Here is a 22896-nt window from a genome sequence, read left to right as displayed (position 1 = left end):
CATTCCACATGCTAGGATGCTGAAGCAATGTAAGTGAATAACTCGGAGTGTTCTGTCCTTATGTCTTTAGGTACCTCCCTCCTCGTAATTAGGGAATGTCAGGAAAAAAGTGTTCTAACTCCATTTTCTCTGAGAATGTACTCATTTCAGAAATGAAAACCCAACTTGTATTATTAATACTCATCATTTAGTACAAAATGAACATTTCAAAAAACACTTTGAAGTTTCATGTAAGTCCAAATTGATATCATTAATCAAGTGACATAAAAGGTATTGTTTCGTTTTATAGACTCATTATATTTGGATATTAAAGGCCAGGACGCATCACCTAGCCTGAGTTTGGTGAAGTTCATTTGATAATGTTTTATGAAGTCTTTCTCATTAAATTTGATTTGGCTTGTGTGGTAATATTGTAGTCTTCAATAGGAATGCAGGTAAACACACTTAATAATAAATTAAAACAAATCATATTGGAAATCAGGAAGAAGGGAAATAAACATTGAGTTCCTGTAGAGACTAAAGTCTAGTTAATTAAAAGAGTAACTTGATTCTTTATTTCTATGAAAAATTTAGTTTTAAGATACAAATCTATTGTAATTCAAATTTCTGTATTTGGGCTATTTGCCATAGAGGAATGCCGGCGTTAAACATAATTAAAGTAGATATAACATTTTCACTACTTTATAGATGAGGAACATCAGTTATACTGAGAAAAAATGCCCAGCCAGGTTCTCTGGAGAATCATTAGTGGCCCAAATGACAATCCATATTCTCGCCTAGACCACTAAAATATATTTTCCAAAAGGGTGGTAATACTTTTAATGTTTACGACTTACAAAAAGAAGTAAATACAAAATATTTCAGGAACCGTAATTCCTTTTTTAAGTCACTAAAAATTTGTATATCTGTATTAAAAACCATATAAATCTGAGTTCATACTGGGCACTTATAGCTAAGGAAAAAAAGAACAACAGCATCTATTTAGAGTGTGAAAACATGTTTGTATGAAGAGAGTATTTTATCATCAGTCTATTTTCTGTACCTTTTGCAATTAAGTGTAAGCTGTATACAGTGTTAATTTTTAACAGGAACTAGAATTTTAGTAGTTTCAGAAATAAAAAAAAGATGGCATTAAAATGTCCTATAGATTGGTAAACCTATCCCAAGGACTTCTCATATTTATCTTGTGTTCTGAGGTACAGTCTTCATAGAGACTAAATTAGAGTGGGACAACAGACAAAATAGGAAAGGGAAATATTCATATCAGCTATTGAAAACTAGTTTTGTAAGGCAAGGCCTAAAAGTCCTAATCTCTGGCATGTTTAGTATGGCACGCATAGCTGATTTTCATTCAGGTACTAGAGAAAGGTATTGTACAATGACAGATAACCTTATCAAAATTATAATTAGCTGGCTTTCTCTGCATGGAACAGCTGGTTAAGACTGAAGTGAGAGCTCTTACCAGTATTCTCAGAAATGGTTCCTCATCATGGGTATTTGGCCAACTGGTTAGGTCTGGCATGAACATGTGATTTCTAAAACAATGAGCTGGGATCTGCTAACATGTTTCAAAGGAGCACTTAGTAAAAGCTAAATTCTAAGCAATAAATCATCAATTTATTTTATTTAATTTTCAAGATTTTTTTCAGTGTTATTCCTTTAATGTTAACATGCTCATTCTGCTTAGAGTGCTTTTTATTGTGTCTAAAATTTTGCAGTAAGGTGAAATAAAAGATTTAAAAATAGTTTCACAACACATGGAAGATGAAATCTCATATTTCTAGCATATAGTTTGATCCTTATAGATGCATGGATAATCAAAATTGCCTTTAAATGACAACTTGATGTTTTTTAAATTGTACTCAGAAACACTACTATATGTCATTTATTTTAACAATGATATTTCTAGAATTAGCTTTATTAACAGAATGACTTTTCATGCATTCTTAAATTTTACACTAGTTTAATAGTCACAACATTTAAGTTCAAACAACAAATATTCGAGCCCACATGAGAAACAAATGAAATGGGATTAACTTTTTATATCACCGTGTAATTTCTCTTTAAGAGTATAAAGGTAATTTGGGATTTATCAACCTAAATTTCCAATGTTACTGTTAATTCAACCATATGTATCATTTAGGCCACAGGACTGCCCATTAGCCTTTCTTGTCGAAGAGCAATTAATCTCTTGAACCACTTTTCCTCAGCATCGCCTTTCTCAATAAATAACTGAAATAAGAAAAAGAAAAAGAAAAAAATGTTAATGTCTGCCAATAACTTGGATTCACTCTTACGTGATACAGATCACCTTTATAAAATATATCCTTCAGCACAAGATCAGGATACTGCTTAACCCTTGATGAACTTCTTAACTAAAGATCTTCTACTGGTAATTAATAACGTTCAGACAGTCTTGGAGTAAAAAGATGAATATCAACATCACTTGGTTAATAATTTTATACCTTATTTTGTGAAGTTTATGTCCTACAATATTTCTGAGAGACACAGTGAAATGACAGAAGACAGCAAAATATAATGTTAGTGACATGCTCATAGCCAATGAATGAACTAGAGCTGAGCCTGCATTAGATCTTTTAGTGCCAGATTGAAAACAAAAGAAACTCTTCTTTTTACCTATTTTCTTAATGACAGAAAGAATACTTCTAGAAGTCAGGCAACATGAGTTGGACATACCATATTCAAATACATGTAACAGTTCTAAAGGCTGGAGGCCAGCTACCTATTTTTAGCAAATCAGAACATATGGATTCATTTCATTCAATGGTCTTGTTTCCAGCACAAAAGGACAACAGTCTAAATTAATTTCAGTCAACTAGACTTCAGGTGACATTCTTAAGGTTTAAGGATCTTACATTCGGATGAGCCAGAGAATTGTCATCTTGGTACTTGATAGTAGTAGGGATGCTGCCGGGGTCTATTTCTTTTTCATTACTGGGTAGATCAGCAACTACTGATGCTGGTCCTGATGCTGCAGTTACATGTTTCACTTCACTCGGTTCCACTGACTGAAACATAAAGCATATATTATTAATCGCATCACAATGTACACTTAGAACTTTACTTTAATAATATTTCTGATTTTGAATAATAATTGCTCAGTAGTCTCCCCTGAGATGATACTAATCACAAAAAGGCCCTACCTAGGTAACTGAATAAGAGATAATTATTCCTAAAACAAGAAAACAAATAAAAAACATTGGGAACATGTTTATCATATCTTATGATCAGCATAATTTTCTTAAGAAATTGTACTTATTAGTATATACTATTGAAAAAGTGTATTTCATATATCTAAATTATATTAATTAAACGCAACAAATCTTTAGCATTTAGTTGGTCTCTTTAGATATAAAAAACAAATTCAAAGGTTTTTTTTTGTTTTTTTAATGTCTTCCTGAGATATAATTTACATTATTACAATTCATATAGCTTTTAGTATATCTACAGAATTTTGTAATCATCATCACAAGCAATTTTTGAACATTTTCATCATCCTTTCCAAAACCCTAAACTCATTAGCAGTCACCGTTATCCATTTCTCACCCACTCTCCCGCCCCTAGCCAACCGTAACCTACTTTCTGTCTCTATAGATTTGTCTATCCTGGACATTTCATATACAAGGAATCATACAATATGTGTTTTTTTTTTTAGTGACTGGCTTCTTTCATTTAGCATAATGTTTTCAAGGTTCATCCATGTTGTATAATGTATCAATCAGTTCTTCACTCCTCTTTATTGCTGAATAATATTCCATTGTACATATTATGTGCCAGGTACTGTGTTAAGTACTGGGGACAAGAAGACTAATAAATCATTGTTCCTGCATAAAAGGAGCCAGCAGTGTGGTGCTAACTTGGATTAGTTCCAATATTTTGTTTCTGAGGAAGAAGGCCAGGGAAGTGGCTGTTTAGCAGCAAGTTTTCAGGGAGAATAAAAAAAAAAAAAAAAAAAAAAATCAAGACAATTGGGAGATTAATTCAACTTCTTAGCCTTTTTTCCTATAACTATTGGTTCTACACCTATAGTTTTTCAATTTCCATTTTCTTTTGACCTATATACTTCTGAACATTCGGTTCTCTGAGTACGAAACAAGTTTCACTGAGAAAAACATCTAGAAAATGAAATATGCATGAATGAGTTAATCCTTTCTTAGAATAACTTATCTTAGAATTAGAGATCTATTTATTTAATCAGTATTTACTGAACATTACTAATTGCTAAGCACTGAGTATATACGGGAAAATAAAACAGTTATGGTTCCTGTCCCAACTGGAGATTACATTTTGCTAATGGGGTTGACAGATTACTAACAAATAAAAACCAAAATAAATAATAATCACAAATTGTAACAAGTGACATAGAAAAGTTAAAGAAATATTTGATTAAATTTGATTCAGCAGTTTTATTCTTACATTTTGGGGCCAATAATTCCCACCTCATCCAGATCTCCAACATTTCTATGTCCCCAACATACTAAGCCTAGAAGGCTCACAGTCTTAAGCGATGTTATTTCGATCCTTTATAACAGTAAGGATGTGAGGATGTATAACAGTAAAGACCAATAATCTGCAAAGGGAAAAGTGGGAAGTATTCAAATCTAATGAGGTCCAGGACATCATTTTTTGGTAGTCTATGCTGCTGTGCAGAGAATATGAGAGCATGTCATTTTGTACATTTCAGCCATGCTTGGATAGGCTTAGCTAGAAGACTGGCTGTCTGTGTTGAACTGTCTTGAAAAATTGTGGAGTGCTGTTACACCACACATTAAAGTTTTTCTTGAGAAGTTCTTATACACACATAAGTTCTTAGAGGTTAGAATCAGAGCATGGAAGTTATTATTTAATAGTGGGTAGTGAAAAATGTGTGAGGAGAACCATTAATTTCTTCTTTATTTAAGTGAGGAAAATAGAGAGGAAGTTTGACTATTAAAAAACCCTCAATATGGCCACTATCAAACATCCGGCCTTGAGTAGCACTGCCACCTGGTGGTTCTGTTTGGAAAAAAATTGTTTTAAATTGTACTTCAAATAAAAGAACAAATGATCTTCTTTTTGAACATAGAGGGATTATCTGCTAGATATAACCATTTTAGGGTTGAATAAGTGGCAACAAGGTTATTAGTTAGGGGCAGCAGCTGGAAACAAGCTGCATCTTGGTTCCTGAAGTCGATGACATAGCAGGAGCTATTGGATTATCTACTCACCCAAGAGAAATATGATTGCAGAGGGTTAAACTAGTTAAATCGATATGTGTTACAGGCGACACAATGTCTAGCATGTCGTTGTAATAGCCACATTTCTGGTAACAGCTCCCTAGCTTAATTAGTGGAATTAACACAGATAGAGACTCTACCAACTGAAGGGGTGGCTGCTATAGAAAAGCCTTTTTTTAGAGATACAAACTTTCTCTCCAGGAGAGAAAGATGTTGAAACTGGGTCATGGGTAATTTAGTCCTCAAGAGTCAGTCTTTGCTATGCATCGGGGATAGCCCATCATACCTCCCATGATCTGTATAAAACAGTCCTCAAGATAATTTACCTCCCTTTGCTAAGTAATCTCCTGATAAATAATTCAGCTTCTTGGGCATCCTGCATCTCTACCTTACACTGCAGACACAGACATTTTAGAAACTGAAAAGGGATATCACTTTCTAAACTAATATATTGGTTTCTGTTTTATATTACAGTTGAGTGTGAATTTATTCATTGTTGGCCCATCACTGCTCTTCTGATCATTTTGAAACACAGTGACTAATAAAAGTCCAATGTTAGATGGTTAATACTTTAGAGTACTGTACAGTCACCAAGATAAATGCCATCTTCTGAGGCATTTTAGCATATTCTTCTATTGAGGCCACTTCCTACCTCTCAATTCATTCTTTCTTTATACTGTGACAGGGAAGGTACATTGAGTTCACAATTATGAGAGACATTTGATTAGTAGAAAAAACACAGACTCTGGAGTTGGACAAATTTGGTTTAAATGCTGCTTCTTGTTTATTAGCAGTTTGACCATGAGTTATAAAACTTACTGAGGCTCAGCTTCCTTATCTGTAAATAAGGGGTACTTGGATGTTAGATATACTATATATGTTAATTGTCTAGTATTAATGGTAGCCATAATTATTTTAATTATTTTAAATTATTATTCAAATATAAAAAGTGGGGTTAGGATGCAACATTATTTGACATCATTTGCTTAGTGTTTCAATGTTTCCAAAAGGCTGCGCTGAAATAAAGCCGTCCAATGACAATTAGTCTGAACAGGAACCAGTAAGTTACTGTGTAAATGCTGTGAAGTAATTTTTAACTCTTTGCTCAGGAATACAATAGGTTGCCAAAGCCTCAAGTGAGAATTTTAGGGTCTAGAAACCATAAAAAATTACATAAAACAACCTTTGGTCCAACCATAATGGAAATCCTTGTGTTTACAATTCCTCTTAAGGAAGCCAGCGATGAATATGGGCCTCAGGATTCAGCAGGAGGAGGCAGAGCCTGGGCAGGAGGCAGGAGGTAGGGGAGAGGTGACGGCTATCATTTCTGGAGTTCTCACTCTGCGCCAGGCACTTGGCTGACTGTTCTGTAAAGTATCTTGTTCATCTTTTTAAAAACCTCCACAACAGATAATATTATCCCCATTTCAGGATAAAAAAGCCAAGGTGTAATGGTTTAAGACCGTATAGCCAGTAAGTGGTGGAATCAGAATTGTGGTTCCAAGTCTGTCTGACTCTTTATTTCATGCTTTTGACCAGTGCTTCTCAATTGCAAAACCCAAGATTTACTGTAATTTGGTTTTGATTTTAGAGGAAAGAAATAAAAACGTTAGTAAAATATTTTAACCAAATATATTTCTATATATTTCTAGGTGGCTCAGCTCACAGTGCTGGACTGATAATATTTCTAGGCTGTGTTTGCTGCTCTGTCATACTTAACCAACTTAGAACTAGTTAATTCTAGGCTTTCCAGAATTGATTTTATTTCTTTCTGTGAATTACTATTAAGGGAAACCCATTTTTAAAGATAGTTGGAACTGAAGATGGATTTCTTTTACAGATTTATGAAGGTTCCTTACAAAATGGAGACCTCTGTTCCATATTAGGCCTCTCAATCCCCAGTGGTAGCATTTAAATTAGAAGTATAGAAAAGGCTATTTTGAAGGTGAGAGTAAATTCCAACTCAGCACTAACAACTAAAGGAAACAGAAACTAATTATTAAAATAATTATTTATGGTGCTCCCTTAGATCAGATATTTAGGTGAAATTCCTTTATACTGGTCCCATTAGAAGCCATGTAACTATATAGGATTTTGTTATAGATTTGGAAAGAAGAGTTTTTCTCTTGGATTTAGTTAGCTATCCTAAGATTAATTACCTATAGGGAAATAATCTTTTAAAACTTTTCTAGGGGATGCAATGAGGTAAAAACATTACTAATCGTAGAACTCAAATATACAGATATTTACATTTATACATTTCAAAAGACTTTTAAGGTGAAACCAGATGTCTAAGAATTTCTGTGTTTTTCATTAAGAGGTCTGTCTTACTGGTGTGCATGGAGACTCGGGGAAACTAAGGGGCATATTGAAGAAATGTAATGGGGTAAGGTGTTCATACTTATTGAACACAGAGTGAACACCTAGAGTAGAAGTTTTCAAGCACTACGCTTAGTTTATAGAGTATACTTAGATGTCAAATAATTGAGATGCTAGAGTATGTAACTTAAAAATAAACATTTAGGGATCAAGAACTATGCTAGATATTAGATAATCATTATATTTAATCCTCAATAACTCCAAAAAGGAGGTTTGATTAGCTCTACTTTATGAATTTGGAAACTGAAGCTCACAGAGGTCAAGAGGCTTGCTTGAGATCATAAATCATGGTAGGAAGTATGAGAGTTAAGATTCCAACTTAGATCTCTTTGAATCCAAAGCCCATTCTTTTTATTACATCAAGTGGGCCTTTGATCAATTTCCTTATTCACTGCCAATTTCACTAGTTATTGGAACAGCTGCTAATATCTTGGAGGAAAAGAACAGAATTAAAAATAATTATATTAATAATTAGTACCCAACAGGAAAAAGTTATTTAGAAGAAAACTCAGTGTATTAATTATGGAATAATAAGTATTTCCACAGAAAGAAAATGCTAGTTTATCTTAAGCAAGTCCAGTGAGAACTGGAAAGTCTCACTGGGTGAACTTCACAAAACAAAAGCTAGGAAAGTAATTTTTAAAATAAATTACAATTCAATTAGGACATATGAATGATCTTTAAATATGTAAGAGTAAAATATTTTAAAAATGGGCAGCTACATTTGTAAATGTCCATTTCACAGCTCCATTTTTTAGGAGTTGTGGAGGCAAACTACAAAAAGTTCAAATGGAATCGACAAAATGACAAGGCAAGGCCCCTGGATTAACCAAAGCAGTCCAGTTCTGTGGGCCCCATATGCAGCACATACTCAGTTCATGTCCCCAGACTAAATTATATGGTAATTGAAAAGATGGCCATTTCACTAGTAACAAAAGAAATGCTAATGGAAACACAAAAGGTTAATTTTCACCTCTCAGGTCGGTAAATATGAAAAAGTCTGATAGGACCTGTTAACAGGGTGTGAGAGGCTGACGTCTCCTTGCACTTCTGGAGGGGCTTTGCATTGTACAATATTTTTAGAGGATGACTTCAGGAACACGTGCGAAAATAAATAATATTAACCTTTAGCAAATAACTCATCTTGAAAAATTCATCTTAAGGTGATAATAATGGATATTTGCAAACATGTAATACCTCCAAATTTATAACTACTTAACACCTACAAACTTACAGCTACTTAAATGTGTAATATCAGAGAAAAAATGATACATTCATCTGCAGGATATTGTACAGTTATTAATATATTTATAGGTATATAGAATATTTTCGAATAACTGGTAACTATACCACGACTTCGTTATATGTACGTTATTAAAGAATACATGTATTTCATAGTAGAATGCCTTTTCCTACCAAAAGAACACATATTTCTAAAAGCAGCCCTAATAACGATTGAAAAAATCCATAAAATATTCAACAGAAATAAAATGCCAGTCGAAGCTCCTTTTACTAGAGTTGAATAAGTGATACCCATCTGGGCAAAGAGTATAAACATATATTACTATTTGGGCAATAATTTTATTGTTAAAGCTCTTTTTTGACTTTTTCTCTAGCAATGCCATTTCAAAAAGTAGATACATATGTTTGAAAAGAAACCTGTATATGTTCATGATATGCGTATTACTGTTAAAGAACTATCATGTTGACATTTTACTTTGTCTTTTCAGTGAATTTTAAAGTAAAAATGGCATCAGATACATTTTTACAGTATATTTTTTGACAAGTTAAACTTAAACTGATTCTCACTGATTCATTCTTTCAACAACATGCTGACACTCTCACCCTACTTCATCTATTAGAAGAAGCACTTACATTTATTTAAGTGAAATCCATTAATAAAGCATCTCTTCAGTTGGAAACTAAAGGCTTATTCATAATGCCTGGATGAAAACTTACCTTTTTGACTTCTTTACTTGATCTGAATGTCTGCTGAACAAAAGAATCACTTTCAATGGCTTCAATTTCTTTTACTCTTTTTACTTGTTCTACCAGGGTGGCTTGGTCTGAAAAGGAGGGTATAATGTCAGTGTATTTTGGCATATAAGCTTGTTAACGACACTATATCTAAGCAATATTCTTTCTTTCTATGAAGTAATTTTATGACTTACAAAATTTAACTGGATGAAAGGAAAAGACATTATAGTTAAGCTATAATAGGAAACTTTTCTTTCCCCTATAAGATCCTTAAATGTAACATTCTACACACTAAAACTCTCACTTAAAACCTAAAAACATTGCTAAGAAGGCAGTGCTATAATGATCTAAGCTAATCTGGGCTAATCTGGTGGGAAAATTAAACAAAACAAAACAAAAGAAAAAAACCCCATTTTATTATGGAAATACACATAAAAGAATAAGGGCACAATGAATCCATCTCTACTCATCATCCAGCTTCTATAATAATTAATCGATCCATCCCCACTTCAACTTTTGGGGGTAGACCTGGAGTATTTAAAAGTAAATCGCAGATATCATACCATGTAACCCCTAAATATTTTAGTAGGCATTTCAGATAGGGCTTAAGATAAAAACAAACAAACAAAATAACAACAGAACAGTAACATAATTACAATACCATCTACACAATCCAACAATATTATCAATAATTAATTCCTTAATATCACTTTATATCCTCCATGTTTAATTTTCCCTGTCCAAAAATAATGTCTTTTTACAATAGGTTTGATTGAAATAGAATCCAAACAAGGTTTATACATTACATTTGTTGTTAAGTGTTTTAAATTCTTTTCAATCACTTACAGCCCACACTGTCCTTCCTTTCATTGCCATTTGTTTATTGAAGAAACTAGATCGTTTATCCTTTAAAATTTTCCACATTCTTTAATTTGGTTGGTACTATCCTTTAAAATTGCTCCCATCTTTGGAGTTGGCTGATTTTATTCTCATGGTGTCATTTAATATGTTCCTCTATCCCTCATAGTTTCTGTAAACCAGTAGTTAGATCAGGAGGCTTGATAAGATTCAGTTTTGATTTCTTTTGATGAAAAATACATCATAGGTGGTACTGTGTGATTCCTATCACATCATATCAGGATGCACTTCTCCAACTTTCAGCAATGTTAATTAAGATTGAGCAGTGGGTCCGTGGTGATGTCAGCCTGATCTTCCTATTTTAAGGTTCTCTATCAACCTCTCACTTAAAGGTTTTAGCAGATATTAATTAATGTTCGTTGCTTAGATCCATCATGTCATTTTTGGTTGCAAAATGGTGGTTTTCTAATTCCATTATTCTTCCTGTTTTTATTAGCTCCAATTTCTCTATAATGAAGAACTTTCCTCACTGACTATTTGGTGACTGTGAAATACAGTCTGCACAGAAAAAGGCAGAACAAATGTTTTAATTCTTTCCCTCTATCAATTCTGGTACAAAGATGACCATTATGAGTTAATAATATTTGTAAACTTAACATGTTTCAGTCCATGGTAGTCATTGTCATATTTTGATGCTCAAATTATTCTACCTTTGGGTAATGGAAGCCTCTTCAAGTTGGCTCCTGCATCCTTTTGATATGAGCCCTAGAAGTTAAGGCATGACAAGATATTCCAGGCTCATCTAATACAGTTCGTGTCCCAGATCTAAAATTAGCCATTTCTCTAAAGAGCTTGGGTTACTTTTAGTGGGGAATAATATTTAGAAACAATAACCTGGGCAGTAGGGGTGGTTGTTGTTACTGGTAGTAACTCAGTCTTTTCAGTGGGGATAGGAAACACAGGTATCTCTTGCTTTTTGAAAGTTCCCACTACACCACTTCGCTTTTACAAAAGACCTAAATTACTATATGCTTTCAATAACTGAAAGAAATACGAAGAGGATTTTCAACTTTACGAAAAAAAGGCGAAAAGCGAAAATAGCTTTTCATTCAGTGCTTGTCTTGCAGCGAGCCATTATAGAGGCAGCACACACCGGGTGGCCAGTGACACTGCTTTCATTGTATGTCGATGTCATGTTAAGTTTTATGTGTTATTTGGTATGATTTGGTAGGGTATTTTTTAAGTCTGGGTATGCTCAAAAATTTTTTCATAAAAATTAATGGCAACTGCCTCTCTGCTTTACACCATTTTGGCCTACAACAGGTTTCATAGGAATGCTCTACTTTTGGGTATGGGGGAAACCTGGACATAGTTTTAGGAGAGAAAAAATAACACGAGTTCATGCTGATAGTACCAACCAAATTAAAAATTCAGGACTTTTAGTTTTTAGGAATTTTAGTTTTTGATTTTATATTTGTATGTCTTTTAACTCTAAAATCAAAGAACTTAATGATAATGATCAAAAGTACTTGTTTTTCTTAATATGTGAGCGGAATATTATTAGTTGCAAAATAATAAGAACAAGATGAATTAATGCAAGTTTAAAATTTCTTTGTTTCTTTTTGATCTTAGAATTTATTCCATTGATGAACTGTCAAAACACTATGCTCTGAAGTCACTTGAAATAATTCTCCTTTTGATTATGCTATCAACTTGATATACACTTAGGTTAATTTGTTTCAGTTCATTTTTTATTTTTAGGTCTTACTTTGTGTTTTGTCTTTGTGATTAATATTTGTTTTTTAATTGTATAAAACACTTATAAGGTTCTAAAGCAAAAACTTAAAGCATTCAGAGAAGTGTAGGTTTCCTTTCCATTCCCATTCCCCTAGTTCTACCCCCAAGCCATAGGTAATCATTTTTATTAGGTTTTGGTTTTTATCCTTCCATTGTTCATTTCTGAAAATATAAGTATACATATTCTCTTCTTTCTTACACAAAATAGCACACTACACATTCCTATGTGTATTATTACCTGTTTACTTAACAATATGTCTTCATTATCACTCCATAACAGTATAGAGACGTCTTCATTCTATTTTACAGCTGTATAGTAATCTATTTCATGGCTTTATGGTAGTTTTTACTACCAATGCCCTATTGATGGCATTTGAGTTGTTGCCAGTCTTTTGCTTTTACAATTAGTGCTTTCTTTAACAGCCATGTGCATGTGTCATTTCATTTCTTTTTTTTTTTTTTTTCCCCACATGCTAGCTGGACAGGAAGAATTGCAACATTATGGTTAATACCTTTGCTGTTTAAACTCTTGCTCCAAGCTAATAATACATAGCTGAATTAGGAGCGACTGTATACTCAGCTAAGGCATCTAAAAATGTTTAACAAATTCTATGGAACACAGTTTGGAGGTTCTTCAAAGATTAAAAATAGAACTACCTATGACCCAGCAATTCCACTTCTGGGTATTTATCTGAAGAAATCCAAAACACTAATTTGAAAAAATATATACACCCCTATGTACGCTGCAGTGGTATTTATAATAGCCAAGGCATGAAAGCAACCTAAGTGCCTTAATAGATGACTGGATAAAGAAGATGTGATACACATATACAATGAAATCTTAGTCAGCCATAAAAAAATCTTAATATTTGCAACAACATGGATGGACCTAGAGGGTATTACACTAAGTGAAATAAGTAAAACAGAGAAAGACAAATACCATATGATTTCACTCATATGTGAGATAAAGAAAATAAATAGATAAACAAAACAGAAACAGACTCATAGATACAGAGAACAAACTGATGATTGCCAGATGGGGGGGTGGGGTGGGTTAGGAGAGGTGGGTAAAAAGGGTAAAGAGATTAAGAATTACAAATTGGTAGTTACAAAAGGGGATGTGAAGTGCAGCATAGGGAATATGGTCAATATTGTAATAACTATGCATAGTGCCAGGTGGTAGTAGACTAACTGGGGGATCACTTCATAAATTATATAAATGTCTAACCACTATGTTGTACACCTGAAACTAATATAAAATAATATTGAATATCAATTCTAATTGAAAAATAAAGATTAAAAAATAATAAAAATGTTAGGATTTTAGACTTTATGGATTATAGCTGGATTTATTTAGAGAGTATGAAAATAAGTTTAGTTTCATAAGTTCAATAAAAATTTAACATTTTATGAAAAATTTTGTCTCAACTTTTGGCCAATCACATGTCATACTTATACAGTCTTATGCAAATTCCGGTTTATTTAAGGGAAAGATAGTGCTTTTGAAGATGTGTCCCTGACAGCTGTAGCCAGGCTTTTCTCATGTGAGAAATCATGCATGGAATGTCTGGAAGTAACAGCTGCCAGAGCCAATGCTCTCATCTTTGGAAGAATGTATTTTTGTACATAGAACCAAGCTCTGTTAGCGTGTCATGGAAGAGCAAACAGTTCTACATGCTTTAGAATAAAGGCTCCCGTGTATTTTAATTATGCAATGTACTAATTGAACATGTGAAGTGAGAGAAGATTCTTTGCCCAGCTAATTTATTAATATTAACACATCCCATACCAGTGGACATTTTTATTTGTTACATGTATAATAGTGTTAATATAGCAGAGAAAAATTATAATAGATACCATTCTACATGACCCAACTTTAATGTGTCAATATGAAAACATATTTGTTTGTATAGCTCTTAATTAGCTATTTCACAATCATTAATTCTCAGGCAAAAAAAATAATTATGACTTCAGGATGATGTCTCACATGTATCAACTGTTTGACCCTTTGAATTTTTTCTTTAACATATTCCCTCATTTGGATTTACAAAGCATATCATTAGTTTTAAATGCCAGAGGTGAACTCACAAACAGTACTAAGTCTAAAGCTTGTAGTGTTTGTAGCTTTAAATATGGACATAAAACCAGTCAGCAGGTTGTAATAAAATAGCACTGGAGAACTTATAAAGGAAGGAAGGAGAAAGATTAGAGAAAAACAAAACGTTATCTTCTTTTTTTTTTTTTTAAAGCTCATCCAGGACTAACAAAGTGACAAGGTAGATAGGGGAAGGCCAGTCTGCCAGACTTACGACATGAAAATAAACCAGCATAGCTTTTACCTTTCAACGTGGGAACCATTTTACTGGTGGAATTTAAATTAAAATTTGAAAGATTCATGGGAGATTTACATTTTCAGTCATATAATAGCTCAGCTCCATGCTGTTTGAAAACAACAGGCATAAAAAAATGTTTAAACTGCTTCATACTCAAAATTCTAATATAAATGTCCAAAAATGTATGTCTTGAGTATAATCCTGTCATTCTGAGAAGCAGAATAAAACACATCAATAATATACAGTAAATTGTTTTAAATTCAGGTTAAGCTGTACCCGTCAATTTGTCATTTAAAAATTATGTACCAATTTTAAGACTAGGAAAAATGTGAATTAAAACAAGTTATTGTTTATGTATTTGGCATGAATGCCTAGCCTACAAAGTATCTTGTATTTATTAGCCATGAGGTAAAAATAAAGAAAAGTGACAAAGTTACTGGAAGAATCAAAATTATAGGATGATTTTCAATATTAACATGGCAAACACGAAGGAAATATATCTATGAGCACCCGATGCTTTTTGGTAAACATACTACTGGCAAATAAAATGACTTCCATAGGTTCTTTGTGAGATGTCAGTAGAAGGGAGACATATTTCATAGTAGTAAAACAAAAAATAATGGAGTCAGAAAGCGAAGTCACAACGGACTTACAGAATCAATATTAACTCATTACATGGGAATCATTTTGTTCCTTTTATAATGAAAATTTAAAATCAAATATTTTATGAATTACTATTGATGTTATATTACAAAAATTAGGGTCACCTGCTACTTCAAGTAATATTTGACAATCAGTTTCCCATGATTTACACAACATTTACAGAATGGTACACAAATTTAAGATTAGTAAATGAAGATGACAAGGTCCAATATAAATCTTGTATTTGTAAAGACAAAATTTTAATCTGTACACTATTTGTAGATTATAAACATAAACTGATCTCTACATTGGCAGCAATGCGAGGCTGAGAACAGCAGATGGCACTATTGCCCAAGACGTAATCACGGAATAAAAGACATGAGTTTAAGGGAAGGTATCTTACACATGAAAATCTCATCTTCGACTGACTCCTTTGAATATTAATATTTTATAAATTTATTCCAAGTTTAAATGCATTTTATGTTACAAAGAGTTTGGGTTGGTTGGCCTCACAGTTATTGAGTTACTTATGCTACTCTTCCAGGAAAAAAATATTATTTATATACTAATAGTACCACTATAAATATGTGAATAATACAAAAAGATATTTTATTTTCAGTGTAAATAGACTCAAATTTTAGTCAAGAATGAAAATATCCATGAAATTAATTTTTATAGTACAATATAGATACCGAAAACAAAACACTCAGATACTGAAATGTAAGTAAGGCATTTTCATGTGCTTTACAAGAATGAAAAAAAGCAACAGAGCAAACTGGCTATTAAACAAACAAACAAACAAGGCTATTCAAGAAAACCTATTAACAAATAAAACATCCAAAAATTTTACTTGAAATTCTAGTTATTAAAACAATTTCTTCTGAACACAAATTTTAACCAAACACAGTTACTGTTTTCCCTTTCAAAACAAAGCACACAAAGCACACATTAAAAATCTATCTAACTCTAACATTTTAAGGTTGTTTATAAGTCCCATATCCCTGGGCATAAATTTCTAGAACTGATATCCACAAACAATTTGAAAGACAGGAAAACTTCTTAAGTAGAACGTAGCTTGTTGTTTATTAGTCTTCTGGAAGCTGATGGTATAGTACCAAGTTACATATGTCAATAAGACTCCTGAAGTATCTCTGATAACAACCCCCTTGGATGGGCTCCAAGATAGACTTGTCTTATATTAAACTGCTTTCCATATCAAATTAAGTTACAGGAATAACTTTAATGTGACTGTACCAGTGAAGAATTTCTGATAAACATTTTAATAAGTGCAAGTACCCTGGGTATCAGGCCAGGCTTTATTAAAAACAAAATCCACACTGAAAACCTCATTTAACTCCTCTTACCTAGAATACTCTCAGCTTTTCTGAATCATCCCCGTAATTTAAGGCTACATCTAATGTCCACCTTTTGGAGATGTCTTCCTTTGCCACCTGTGAGAAAAGGGGTCTCTTTCATAATTTGTTTGGCTCTTAACATATGTTGCCTTGCACTGATATCTCTTCATGAGTGAAAGTTTCAATTCCTCAGTTAGAGGAGACATACATTTTTGTATCAATTCCGGGACTTATTGTATTACACTCTATTATTTAGTAAGCAGTCAATGAACATTTGTTGAAAAACTAAAAATTAGAAGACACTCAAGGAACTATTTAAAAAATAAAACTTCATGGGTGGTATGTGTCAAATTATCACAAGTTTTTATAACTTAAACAATTTAATGTCTTTAAATGATTGGTTTTAACAGCTTTGGGTTCATACAATCTGGGTTAAACCCTGTCTGCCACTTACTAGCTGTGTGACCTTGGACAAGTGATCCAAGTTTTCTCCTCTGTGGCAAAAGGATAACAGCTTAAACATCATAGGATGGTTGAGAGGTTGACTCTCTCCCTCCCTCCCTCCCTCTCTCCTTTCAAATATTTGAGCACATTCAATGTACCAAGCATTATTCCACATATTAGGGTTTAGAAACAAATAAGTTTCTCCTCTCGTGGAGCTTACGTTTTAATGAAAGAGAAAGATAATAAACATGTAAATAAACAATATAATGTCAAGGAAAACAGATCGGGGCAGAGGGCTAGAAAGGAGAAAGGGGGCTATTTCAGATGGGGTCACCAGGGAAGAACTCTACAGCAAAGAATCGCATGAAGAAGCAGTCTATGAAAATCTGAGAGACGGTGCCTGTTCTCAGTATAGGGCTAAGGAAGCATTTAAAGCACTTGATAAATGATAGCTTTTACTAGTAATAGTACTAGTAAATTTAGTAATATTACTAAAGACATGAAAGTGGGCTAAAAAGTTTGTACATAAACCTCTCAATTTCCGACCATACCATTTCAAGCTAGCAACCTTTTTTGAGTTAAAAGTTAAAGCTGGGTAGTAACCAGTTTTAGCTCACACCTCTTATGGCATCATCTGTGATGGGGCAGCATTGTGGGCAAGGTCAAAAGAGGGGACAGGTCTCTGTGCACATTGATGAGAAGGCACAAAGGCCCGGATGAATTTTATCACCCACAAAGACACCACGATGCACTGAATGCTGCGGACTGAGTGGGGAAGGGGCACTGTGCTGACACATGGCTTCCCAGGCTCCAGAGACTTAAGAGATGGGAGGTCCTGTCACTTCCTAATGGATGTCTAGTAATGCAAACTCCCCAAAATGGTAGTTGTGTGGTAGAAATCACGTTATAAAGGAAACATGTTTTTAGTTTAGTGTCCAAAGTGTACAGACGCTTTATTTTGATCATCAATATTTGGAATGCCTTTCTGGTGAGGAAGGTCACAGAGGCCAATTTTTCATTTAAATGGATATTAAAGAGGCTAAATGAGCTATTCTGGTAGCAGAAGTAGTAACTGCAGCAGTAACAAAAGTTTACATTTACGGCACTCTGTTATGCTAAACACTTCATATGGATTACCTCATTTAACCATTATTAACTGTGAGAGATAGTACTATTATTATTCTCATTGTACAGATGAGAAACTGAGGCCAAGTAACTTGGCCAAGGTCACATAGCTGGTTAACCAAAGAAATGAGATCCAATCCTTGAATTGTGATCCAGTCGTTATTTCCTGGTCAAACAAATCCTTTACCCATACCTGTCAAACAAATTATTTTTTTTCTCCTTCTCATCCATTTGTTAGAAATAATAAATGTTTTTGGTATTACTTTTATTCTATATTTTAGTGCTTATTCATTCAGTAAAATATAATGTAGCTTTATTTGTAGAGGAGATGCCATATATTATCTTGGGTTTTCTGGCATTATCTTGGTTGGGTCTTCTGGCATTATCTTGAGCTAGATTACAGATGTGTTTTCAGAATCTTTCACATATGAAAAAGATTTATATATGTCACATTCCAGAAACCTCTATTAATGAATAAGAAAAATAAAAGCTTTTAGAAAGCCTAGCATTCTTTCATTTAAGCCTGAAAACAACCTGAGTAGTAAATTACCACTTTAGAGCCGTTCTTTATCTATTGTGTAAAATTGTTGTTACAAAAATCTATAATGGTTTCTGTGAATTTGGCTAAACCAATAACCACTATGTATGTGGTCCAACTCTAGAGACTATATTGCCTTATGCTTGTTTCAAATGTAATAAACATGGGTAGTCAAATCCACTTTAATAGAGTGGTAAGAAACAATCATTCCAACAAAGCTAAAGCTACTGAGGTTTTCTTATTTTAGTGGGATAGAAGAAAGAAATATAATTTGAGGTATACCAGATTAACAGGGCAGAATACAGACTCTGAAGTTGCTGTCTGCTGTCCATTTTAATTCTAGGATTCTTATTGACTCTAATTAAAATTCTGTAGATGGAAGAGTTGTATGTTTCTAAGGAACTTGCAGTGAATGCTGTCTGCCAGCCATCTACAAACACCCCATAACCACACACAACTCGCCTGTCAGGAGAGCTAATGCAGACATCGCAGGGCACACCACATTTGTCACTGTGGCTAATATCAGAGATACACAGCTCTTTTTTCTTAGCACACAAAAGCAAGATATGTAATTCAATGCTCAATTTACCCTTGTCTCGCAGGAGATTTTTCCCCGCTAATTGATAGAAATTAAGCCATTAATCAAGCCACTAGCCATCATTCAAACCAGAGAAGATGAATACAAACTTTCATCATAACCACCTTCCCCATTTTAGTGTTCATTAGCATTAATTTTTAATGCAATTATGCTATTCTTTTACGCTGAGCTCATAAATTACTGCTCTTTTGTTGCTGGCTGGCCTTGTAAAATCCAAACTAATGCTTTGTGCTCTGATCTTAAAGGCAATTACTAGGTTCTTCTATCTTTTATATCTTTGCATCCCCAATAACCTTTATATATAACGAACACCCATGACTATGCCTGTTTGTTATTTTAATGCCTCTGTATAAATCTCTGTGAACATATAAATGTAGTAAAATGTATGTACAAAATACACACATACACACACCATGTACATTATAAAATATAGATGCTAATATTAAAATAAGATCTCACAAATTCATATTGTAGTTTAGGTCCAAATATAAAGACTTCATTATGGTTTCTTATGATTAAAATGTAGTGCATTATCGTATTAAAATTATAATTTTTATAACAAATTAAGAGAGAAAATAGGAATAGTGGCTGGCTATTATAAACATATAGAAGGGTCAAACTACTAAAAAGAGAAAGAATAACTATGAAATATCAAAACTCTTAGTTCTTTACCTAGGGTTACTGTTTTATGTTTAAATCCTTACTTTAAAAAATAAATGTTTTGAAACTTGAGAATTGATGAGATGAAAATGAAGCGTACTGGAATATCAAAAGAACAATTTATCCAAGAGTGTGTTTTTATAAGCACATATAATAACTTCATAGTCTTATATTTTGCAAAGTGGATGCATCAGTTTATTGAAGGATGGTAGTAAAATGAAAAGAGAATTCCAGAAACAAGTACTGAACCAAGGGGCAAAATATCCACTCAGTCCCCCATCCCAGAGAAGGTGGAAAAGGTGGACTCTCCTTGCAGTCCCCCAAAAGCATTGGTTATGCTCATTCCTAGGTTCAGAGGAGATTAAAAAAAACCCTCCACAACTCTCTTCTTATATATCACCCCAGTAAGACTTTTGACTTTATTTGCATGTTGCTATGTCTGCCCACTAGCTCAAGAAAGGGTGCATATGTGGCATTAAGATTAGTGAAACAAAGCTTAATGGGAAAATGTCAGTAGCAGTGATGTTTGTGCCATCCCAGTCACCTTTTGGAGTTGCACAGCTGCGGTCCACCCCTAACATTATAGGACAGGGGTAGGGATTAGAGAGTATATCCAGAAATCTTCTACCGAAAAAACGTTTTTGAACCATTATCTTCTTAAGACAAAGGAGGTGATGATCAGCTCGACTTCATCTTATGTTTCTTCTCATGGCTAGTTTTTATTAGATTTCATCTTTAATAGGATGTTATACATGGATTAGAAGTAGTGAGGCTTAATTCTACAAGGACTTGAATCTCTGAACCAGGGGACTTGTTATGTCAGGGTAAGTGGACAGCCTAAGATCCAGACTTTTGTGATCTTTCCTTTCTGATGTCAGAAGCAAATAGGCAACTAACATTTCTATTTGAACATTAATGTTGTCAGTATATATAAAATTGTGAGTTCTAATACCTCTTCTTATAAGCATTATGTGTTTGGGCTCATAAGCTTGTAGAAAATAGTCCATGGCTCCACATGCCTTTATTTCCCTGAACATATTGACGAAATGTTGGGGTTTAGAAACAAGAACTGACATTAATTCACCAAACATGTATTTAGTACTTATATATGCCAGGTGCTAGAGATTTCTGGTTAAAAATTACTTCCTTTTTGCTCTCACAGAATCCATGTGCAAAATGGAATTTTGATCTAGAATGTTTACTTGCAAGTAGTTATGAGCTGGTAACTACAGGGATTTGTTATGTTTACAAAGTGCCTTTGCATTTGTTATTTTACTTGATCCTGAAACAGAGATAATTCTTGGTAATAAATCATACTCTCTTTTTGCGAGTATCGGATATTTGAGAGTATCAGATATTTGATACTCTCATAATTTAAGAGATACCATAAGAAGGAGAACTGGGATCTGAAACCAAGTCTTTGTACTTCAAATTCTGCACAATTCCTATTCACCAGGTGGTTCCTTAGCCTTCGAATCTCTGATAACCTTACATGATGAATAGTTACGATTGTTTATGCTTATTGTAAATGCTTATCAAATTTATACAATATTGATCTCTTAAACAAAGATAGGGTAGGGAGAATAGTAGTGGATGGTAGAAGATACTAATTTCTCTTTCTTAAAAGCAGAGTATAAGGTTTGAAGAAACCACTAAATACTTCCAATTGCAATTTTAAAAGTTAGCTTTTTTAGGTATAATTCAGGTATAAAAACTACAGTCACTTAAAGCATACAATTCAATGAGTTTTGACCTATGTATATACCTGTGTAACCAATATCACAATCCAGATATAGAATATTTCTAACATCACCAAAAATTTCTTTGTGTCTCTTTGTGGTCAATTTCTGTCTGTACCTTGACTCCAAACAATTAGATCTGCTTTCTGCCAGTATGTATTAGTTTGCATTTTCTAGAATTTCATATAAATGGTATAGTCTTTCATGTCTGATATCACTCAGCATATTTTTGTGATAGCTCAGTGCTGTTGGATGCATCTGTTGTTCTTTCTATTACTAGTAGAATCCTATTATATGAATATGCACATTTTGTTTATCCATTAACATGTTGATGGACATTTGGGTTGTTTTCAGTTTCTGGCTTTTCAGAATAAAGTTGTTATAATATTTATGTACAAGTTTCTGTGTGGACCTATGTTTTCACTTCTTTTGGGTAAATATGTAATATTGGAATGACTGAGTTATGGTAGGTTTGCATTTCTCTGATTATTAATATTATTGAGCATTTGTTAGTACACTATTGGCCATTCACTTCTTTTTAAGAGTATGTGTTTAACTCTTTTGTTCATTATTTAATTAGGATATCTTCTTATTATTGAATTATAAGAGTTCTTCATATATACTGAATATACATCCTTTAACAATATGCATTGCTAATATTTTCTCTCATTCTGTGACTTGCCTTTTTGTTCTTAATGGTGTCTATCAAAAAGCAATAACTTTAAATTCATAAAGTCTGATTTATCATTTTAAAAAAATGATTTGTGCTTTTTGGGTCTATTAAAGAAATAGTTCCCTGTCTCAAGGCTGCAAATATTTTCTCCCATATTTTCTTCTAGGTGTTTTACAGTTTAGCCTTTATATTTAGGACTACAGTACATTTCAAGCTAATTCTTATGTATTATGTAAGATAAAGTCAGTGTTTATTAATTTTTTCCATTAAGAAGAGCCAGTTTTCTTCAGCACCATTTATTGAAAGGATTTTCCTCTACCCATTGAATGGCTCTGGTAGTTTTGTTGAAAATTAATTGGCCATATATATGAGGGTTGATTTCTGATCTCTCTAGTCCATTTTGTTTATCTATATGTCTAGCCTTTCAGTAATCCATAGTCTTGATTACAGTAGTTTTATAGTAAGTCTTGACATCATGGAGTATAAATCATCTGACTTTGTTCTTTTTAAAAGTTGCTTTGAATTATTCTATATTATTTGC

At 33.2% G+C, this 22896-nt stretch overlaps 1 protein-coding gene across 1 annotated transcript in view; it reads right to left on the bottom strand.

Annotated features, from left to right (window-relative positions):
- Positions 1-1591: 1591 nt before the first annotated feature.
- Positions 1592-22896, bottom strand: part of RSRC1 (arginine and serine rich coiled-coil 1) — a 372620-nt gene continuing 351315 nt past the window's right edge. The window contains exons 9-11 of the mRNA XM_011379565.2: positions 9576-9682; positions 2877-3029; positions 1592-2232 (exon numbers count right to left, since the gene is read on the bottom strand). Of these exons, the coding sequence (XP_011377867.2) occupies positions 2140-2232; positions 2877-3029; positions 9576-9682 (353 nt within the window). The 3' untranslated portion in view covers positions 1592-2139. The remainder of the gene's footprint in view (positions 2233-2876; positions 3030-9575; positions 9683-22896) is intronic.

The sequence above is a fragment of the Pteropus vampyrus genome, unplaced genomic scaffold, assembly GCF_000151845.1.
Source record: "Pteropus vampyrus isolate Shadow unplaced genomic scaffold, Pvam_2.0 Scaffold12, whole genome shotgun sequence".
Classification (NCBI taxonomy): Eukaryota; Metazoa; Chordata; class Mammalia; order Chiroptera; family Pteropodidae; genus Pteropus; species Pteropus vampyrus.
This window is presented reverse-complemented; position numbering and strand designations above follow the sequence as displayed.